Here is an 8289-nt window from a genome sequence, read left to right as displayed (position 1 = left end):
ACTGGGGTCGTTGGAGGCTGGGCAGTGAAAAGATGCAGCCTCCCCATGACACACCAACAAACAGGCTTCTTCTAAGATTTTGTCCAATTTCTTCTCATAATTGGGGGGAGCTGGCGCTCAAGTTAGGGGGGGGGGGGGCTGAATCCCTCCTCAACAGAATAGGAAACTCGTCTCCAGCCCTGTACTGCTGGTTATGGTTCATGCCGGCAATGCATATTTCGTGGTAAGGACCCCAGCATTTTTCCAACCTTTGGCGAGTACTTGGTCTACTTTTTGACGTATCTAGGCTAATATTTGCGCGCACTGCCTTAAGTAATGCGCTTGAATTAACTGATATCCACTAATTACTAGTCTCGAATCATTTAAAGACAAAAATAAAATGAATTATTTGCTCATATGACTTATAGTAAAATAAGAAAAAAAGAAAACAATTTTACTGGATTATTCTTCGGCTAAATGTGCATATGCCTGGCATCGGCAAGCACAAGCGTCTGGCAAGTGCGAGATGCTCTGAGGAATGTGCGTGTGTGGATTGTGGGCTGGTGCTGAGGCATGGGAGGTGGGTGCGTGTTGATTTGGAGGGGTCGCGCTGAAGAAGCCTTTCCTTAGTCCCTGCATCTTATTTGATGTCAGGTCACCAGAACCTCCAGTGACAGTATGTGATGTAGCTGATGTAGGGCTGTTTTCGGAAACGTGTTTGACGTGAAGAACTGGCGGTATTGAATACAGAAGCAGTAGGCATCAAGATGAAGGTGGGTGGAATTTTTGGCAATGTTTGGTTGTTGAAGTGCTTTTTGAGTTACTGAGTTTACAAATCGTTGGTGAAATCGGTGGTGAATTGGCCTGGATAAACATATTTACTTGCTTTAACAGATCCATTCTCCATCTTTGTCCCTGACACAAGGCAATTAGGTGGATATTGTATTGCACTGAGTACATCCCTGGCAGCAAGTATCATGCTTCAGTCAATGTAAAATTTGTCTTTTCATTGCTTAGAGATAGTATTTATGTTCTGTAGTGGAATGTATGAGTCATACAGCAAAACATAGTGACTATGAATAATCTTAAGAGTAACATGAAACTGGGAGTGGCAGGGAGACAGTGATTTTATGTTGATTATGTCAGTGATTCTTTGTTCAATTTCACATTTAACATTCCTATTAAGTATAAAATTGAATGTTAGCACGGTGGCATTTTGTGATAATATCTTTAAACATGTTTTGGACCCTAAGCCTCTGGGAATTCTTATACCTTTGCTGGTCTTGATGTTCATCTCTCAATGAAGCCAGTGCCATAAATCATGGGATGAAAAGAGCACCAAAAAGGCTGAAACATGTTACAATGCTGTCCTAGAGGTGAGTGATCAGTTAAGGCTATATTTGGAAGATGCTTATACATCTGATAAGATATTTTTACAAATTTATTATACATACTATATTTAGCACTGACTTGTTAAAGCAGGCCTCAGACCACCCCAGTATTCACTTATCTATGCTTTTGTATTTTGCTCTCCCTGTTATGAATGAGCAAGTTGGCAGTTCCAGAAGTCTTAGGTGTCAAGGTTGGCCATATTTTTTCTTTAAGCAGCCTTGCCAAGCATGGTGTTGCAGTTGTTTTTTATAAGCGCATGGTCTTTTGGGGGCTACAGTTTTTTATTTGCCATCTCTATAATACATCATAGCTCCACTGAAACAATGCAGTATTACTGCAATTCAAGTTCTGACTTTTTACCCAATAACATAGGAAAGGTAAGACATGAAAAGTGCAAGAGTTCTCAGCAGGACTTTGAAGCTGGTATAGCCCTTCATAACCCAGTCATGCAGTGATACAGGATTGCTGTCAGCAATACAAAATCAGGTAGTCATGTTAACATAAACACACATTGTTTCATGGGATGGGTTGGGAATGCTTGATCAAGTATGTTTTTAAATATCCATGGTCAATATCTGCAGCTGGAGCCAATGGGCATGGAAATAACTGGATGTTGCATATGGGGGCACCATCTGCAAATCATTACACAATGTTCACTGACCTTTAAGTAGCCTAAGCAGCCAGTAATCAGCTGGGATGTAGAGAAATTGATTTTATATGCTGATGACAAATGACCTTCAGCATAAAATGGATGCTGGTTAGAAGCAGATATCAAGCAGCCCTTGACCAGATCATCTACTGCATCAAACACCAACTCACCAATTGCTGACTGGAATTGACTGTCTAAATTAGTAACTGAATCATTGGCTGGGCATTGACTCAATGGCAGAACATTAAGCCCTTGTCAAGGCTTTGAGATTTGCTGTTTTTTGTATAAGAAATGCATTGGATGATAGGTCTTGTACTGTTCTTCAAAGCTTAGACCAAGAGACTTTTATGTGGATCATTCATAGTGATTCTTTGTTGGTTCTTTGAGTTCATCAGCAGTTAGTAGTTTCAGTTGTGGTGCTTGTGTTATATACATGACAGGTTCATGGTTAGTCTGCGGTTCTGTGACTGAAACATCATGAAGTCACCATGCATACTTCTTTTCGGTAACAGTGGCATGTATTGTCTCCATTGGTGCTATCAACTTTACATTTTGCTCTTATTAACCGTGTGTTCCAGACCTAAAATTCTGATTGACTATGTCAATTGACTATGTTAAACTAATTTAGGGCTGATGCAACTTTAAGGGACTATGAGCTAGGTCTTCTGATGCATGCTACCTTATGACCAGCAAACTGTTCAGAAGCTCAAGCATATGTCAGCAGCTCACATGTTTGTACAGGTTGTCATCTGTAAGCAAGAGATTTAATTGGATGTAATTGGCTTTTTACTGCTCTCTTGCTTCACCTACTTGTGAACTGAGTGTGAATGATGATGAAAAGGAGAAGCAAATGAAGGTCAGATTTGCTCTAATGGATATGAATTTTTCTTGAATGTGAAAGCTGTGTTAGCCAGACTTGAATTACAAAACTGAGCACCACTTAAGTATATTTTATTACCAAAACCTGCAAAGATTTACAACCTGATCGATCTGTCATATATCTGTCCTGTCTCGTGAACATAAATTCATGGCTGACCTTTATGACATGTGGCGAGTACAACTGGCAGAAACATTGAAGTCTTGGTACAATGTGTTTAAATGCTTCATGGTATGATCATAATGCATCCTAAATCTACTTTTTTAAAGATTGTCTTGAGGGTAATGCTCTGTGGCAAAGGCTCTCCTACCAGAAGTGGAGAGGGGATTTGTAGGACCATTAGGTTGATTTCATACCCGAAAGTTCCACAGCACCCATAATCTAAAAACACTTGGAGGCTTCCATCTGTGTCATGTGTCAATGTGTCCATATTCCAAATGTTCAATGTGTCAATGGTAGCATGAAGCATTTAACATTTTTTAGAGTAGCGCAACAATTTACGAAGATGAATGTGCATACTGATGGGAATGGCTGCCCTAATGCTACAGATAAGCTGACAATGAGGCTGCTCAGTAGACATACAGGCAAAATACCTCGGGCATGAGCATACCGACACAAACAGACGACCCTCTGGCCTATCCAGACCACAGTTCTGAACGTCGGCTGGAATAGACTAGACGTAGGGGAGATGGGGATCTGGCTGCCTATTCTCACAAAGGTCAACATTGCTTTATGCCATTGCGCGGAAAGAGACACTAGAAAATTCGATACTCCTCATTTTTTACGTGTTGCGGAGCCACTGCATGTTGGGGGTCTTTTTGCACTATTCAACTGCCAAACAGCTTATCAGCTCTGCAACTCAGATGACACATTCGACACGCGTGTCACTCATCGTTCTGTGGGTCGCTGGGATCTATTACAGCAATCACGGAACCAAATATAACTTAGGCGCAAAGTTCTGCTTCATGATATCGTCTCGTGGCATTGCCGCACATAATCACAGTGCGGCACTAGACGCTGATGCGCGGTGAGCCGTCACGCCGCCGAACATCGGGATGGAGAATTCCTGATCTGGACGAACGAGCTGCTGATATTTAGTGCTGAGATTTCATGCTCTGGTTCGTTGACAGCTGCGTTCTGTTTGCTCCAGGCACTCACCACCACGGCGCAATGACATAGCCCAGGGTGAGGGGACGGGCCAAGACGTCATGACCACTCCGGAGTTCCTGCCACTCTGCGATGTCCTCTTCAACATCATCAGCCTGGCGTCCTACTTCTGCGACGTCGTGTTCGACGTGGTCACCGTGTACACTCTGCTGACGCATGACGAGCTGGTGTGGTTCACGCTGGCTCTGATCGCCGTCATCGTCTCTCTGGTCACGTGTCAGGTGAGCGGCTGTCATTTGTGTCAGGCTGTGGTCTGTTTCGTGACGTGTTGTCCAGTGTTTGCCATGTATGTATGTGGTGTGTGTGTCTTGTGCTGTGTACCAGTCATGGCCCCGCGCCCGAACAGTCCGGTCAGGTGTATTCTCCTCTGACGGACCGGGCACTCATTTCACATAGCACGACCTGACTCGATCTGCCCTCCTTCAGTATGAATCAGCTCTTATGCCATGAGGGAAAAAGGAACAGATGGCATGTATTTGTGGGTGCTGTGCGTCACTTACGAGGTGGCGATGCATGCATGATGTACTGCAACATACCCACGTTTTGCGTCATTTTTTACGTTCCACTCCTTTGTTGGTATAGTTTCAAGGCTTTAGGCAACAGATGTCATCCCACAATAACCCTTGACGCGCCATGACAAATTCTGACTCTCCTTGGACATTCAAGCTTTCACGGCACATTTAAGAATGGGTGTATATTTTTTCTTTGGTATCTCTGATATCACACCCGTCGTTACCCGTCGTTTAAATAAATTAAGGCAGTTTGTGTGCTTGAGTGTAGAGTTCAAAAATGATGAAGTTTCTCACATTGCATGTGCTATCGGCCTAATTCTAGTACATGTGAATGGATCGTCAGCGTTGATATGGTTACGTCTATGGCGGAGAGGCAGTGCTGCCGTCACCAACTTGTGATGAGTTCATGAGATCCGTCGCCTTTGTCGTGTTTGACACGGTCACGGTGTGCACGCTGCCGACGCACGACCAGCTGTTGGGGTGCCCCAGCTGCTTTGCTGCCATGTCTCGCCTGACGCGCGCGGGGCCGCTCTCGTGACGTTCCGTCCCGAGCGACGGCGCCCCTGACGAGCCTTGCGTCCGGTGCCGCCAGGTGTGCAGCATGAAGTGGTACCTGCGCAGTGTGCGTGTGGGCGAGGCGTCGCCCAGCTGCCCGCTGCCGGCCGTCGTCGCCGTGCACGCGCTGCAGTGCGGAGCCCTCTGGCGCTACTTCAAGCTCTTCATTCCCGTGGACCTGCGCTTCGTCAAGCAGGAGGTGCGCGACCTGTGCGTGCTGCGCATGATGCACGGCTTCTGCCAGGCGGCGCCGATGCTGCTCATCCAGCTGTACCTCATCTGGCGGCTGCTGCCGCTGCAGCAGGTGACGGACCTGAACGTGGTGTCGACGGTGCTGTCGCTCTTCAGCGTCTGCTGGGCGCTGGCGTCGTATAACAAGAACGTACGCCAGCACAACATGCACAAGCTGGTGCTCACGTGGCTGGGCGTGATCTTCCAGCTGCTCTGGCGGCTCGGCACCGTGACGTCACGCGTGCTCGCGCTGACGGTGTATGCCACGCTCTTCCACTACTGGGTCTTCCTGGTGATCGGCCTGCACTGGCTCACCATGTTCCTCTGGCTGATCAGTCCGAAGAACGTGTTCCACGGCGAGAGCATCACCAAGGCGAAGAAGATCGTGTTTGCAGCTGCGATCGCGTACGTCTACACATTCTGCTACATCAACTTCCAGGAGACCAAGTCGCGGCAAAAGATGGTGATATTTTATAGTGTGATGCTGCTGGAGAACACTCTACTGGTGTCCGTGTGGATGGCGGCCCTGCCGGAACAGATCGTGTGGTACCACTACATCATCCTCGTCACCGTGTTCGCCGCCTTCATCGTCGGCATCCTCTTCATGATGCTCTACTACCAGTATTTCCACATCAACAAGCTCAACTACGCGCGTTCGGTGGTGGACAAGGCGTGCGCGCAGTGCCAGGGCGGCACCTGCTCCGAGCACAAGCCAAAGGAGAACCTGTACGCCAACCTGACGACGGAGCTGGGCGGCCGGCGCAGCGTGCCGCCGCCGGCCGCGCAGCCGCCGCCCGACTACGCGCGCCTCAACGGCCAGCACAACCACGTGATCGGCGTGTTCAACTGCCGCTTCAACCCGCACATGATGAAGCGCAAGAAGAAGAAGCCGACGACGTTCGTGCCGCCGCCGCCGGTAACGGTGCTGCCCTCGGTGGCGTTCTGGCGGCGGCCGCTGCCGCGGCCCGGCGCCGGCTCCGACCACGAGGGCAGCACGGTCAGCTCGCGCGTCAACATCCAGCAGAAGCTGCAGGAGAAGAAGCAGCAGCAGCTGGCGGAGCTGCGCGTCATCGAGGAGGAGATCAAGCAGGGCAAGCTGGCGCGTCCGCGGCCGGCCGAGCTGTACGAGAACCGGGCGCTGCGTCAGCCGATCCCGCCGCAGAAGCGGCCGCCCTGGATCGAGCCGGTCGGCGGGCCGGCGGCGCGCAGCCGCACGCCCGAGGTGCTGCTCGCGCCGCACTTCCTCCACTCGCGCGTCTACGACGAGCCCGACGGCTGGCCGGCCGGCCGCCGCGCGCCCGACGACGACGACGACGACGAGGACGACGACGAGGTGACGGCCGACCCGGCCGGCGGCGGCGGCGGCGGCGGCGGGCGGCGGCGCGGCCGGCGCGGCCGCCTGCCCGACCGCGCGGCGGTGTACAAGAGCTGCCGCGTGCCGTCCGATGTCGACAGCCAGATCAGCCTGCCGCGCTCGTACACGCTGCCGCGGGAGTTCAGGTACTACCGGCAGACGCGGCGCGGCAAGCCGGTCAAGCCTGGCCAGTACGTGTCGTCCAACTCCAGCGACGGTGAGTGGTGGCGGCGCGGCGGCCGAGGGCGGGGATCCATGCTGGGACGCTGACGTACTGCCGCAAAGGGGAATGAATGTGATGGCCGTACATTTTGAATGATCACTCTTCGAAATCTTCCTTTGGTATCGAATGGTGTGACGTGGCTGGTTTGTCTGAATCACATGGAAACATCGTATTAGAACATGATATAGTTCGCAATCACTCGACGGCACGCTTTGTACGCATTGTGTAGTCTGCACTGAGCCCCTTTGCTGGGCAAAGTTTCGTAAGTTGCTCAGCTCGTTAGCAAGGAACATTATTCACAGACATATTAGACAGACACAGACATATTCACAGACACATATTCACATAGATCAGACAGTAGTATTAGCCTTATTTCTCGGAAAAAGCAGGAGAATGGAAATATAGTTTGGTTGATATTTCGGCAACATTCCTTCATCGAAACAAAAGCAGAAGTGAATGTATTTCATTTTCACATCGAATTGAAATGATGCTCTACTACCAGTTGCTTCCACGTTTCCTGGAATACTTCTGCTTAATTTACTTCTGCTTTTGTTACGATAAAGGCATACTGCCGAAATGTCAACTAAACTATATTTCCATTCTCCCGGTTTTTCCGAGGAATGAGGCTAATACTGCTGTCTTATCTATGGGCAAAGTTTCGTGCGCCCACAGCGGGCGCATGGAAGTATGCGCGGAATGCAATGTCCATGCCACTAGCGTAGGCGTTATAATCGCAGCTATTCTTCATATTGGGCGAACGGTAGCCCATATTGACCTGCGAATGCCGTGAGTTGGTGTTGCTCTTGAGCCTCCGCATGTTGGCATTGTGAGCTGGACGAGCGTGCCGCGGGGACATTGTCAGTAGTCCGGTCTGCGGTCTGTGCTGTCCGAGGAGTGCGACCTGACCTCGCCCTCCGCTCCGCAGGTGACGTCGACTCGGAGAACGAGGCCGACAACGAGACGATGCTGCGGAACAGTATGCTGCTGCACCAGCAGGCCATCCGGCCGCGGCCGTATCTGCCGCGCCGGCACGGCTACACACAGCACGAGACGCAGCTCTGAGCGGACGCACCCGGCCAGCGGCGGACTGGTGACGGCACCCGCTGCTGCCGGACTGGTGACGGCGCCCGCCGCTGCCGGACTGGTGACGGCGCCCGCCGCTGCCGGACTGGTGACGGCGCCCGCTGCTCCTGGACTGGTGACGGCGCCCGCTGCTGCCGGACTGGTGACGGCGCCCGCCGCTGCCGGACTGGTGGCGGCGCCCGCCGTTACCGGACTGGTGACGGCGCCCGCTGCTCCTGGACTGGTGACGGCGCCCGCCGCCGCCGGACTGGTGACGGCACCCGCTGC

At 50.9% G+C, this 8289-nt stretch overlaps 1 protein-coding gene across 1 annotated transcript; it reads left to right on the top strand.

The window, feature by feature from the left end:
• The first annotated feature begins 520 nt into the window (after positions 1-520).
• LOC119105894 (uncharacterized) lies at positions 521-8031 on the top strand. The gene is made up of 4 exons (XM_037229455.1): positions 521-752; positions 4048-4285; positions 5169-6933; positions 7865-8031. Exons 2-4 carry the CDS (start codon positions 4106-4108, stop codon positions 7999-8001), a joined length of 2082 nt encoding a protein of 693 aa, XP_037085350.1. The 5' UTR covers positions 521-752; positions 4048-4105; the 3' UTR covers positions 8002-8031.
• The last annotated feature ends 258 nt before the right edge of the window (positions 8032-8289 follow it).

The sequence above is a fragment of the Pollicipes pollicipes genome, unplaced genomic scaffold (genome assembly GCF_011947565.3).
Source record: "Pollicipes pollicipes isolate AB1234 unplaced genomic scaffold, Ppol_2.1 Scaffold_6138;HRSCAF=7277_pilon_pilon_pilon, whole genome shotgun sequence".
NCBI lineage: Eukaryota > Metazoa > Arthropoda > Thecostraca > Pollicipedomorpha > Pollicipedidae > Pollicipes > Pollicipes pollicipes.
The sequence above is the reverse complement of the archived record's forward strand: the minus strand, read 5'-3'. Positions and strand labels throughout refer to the sequence as shown.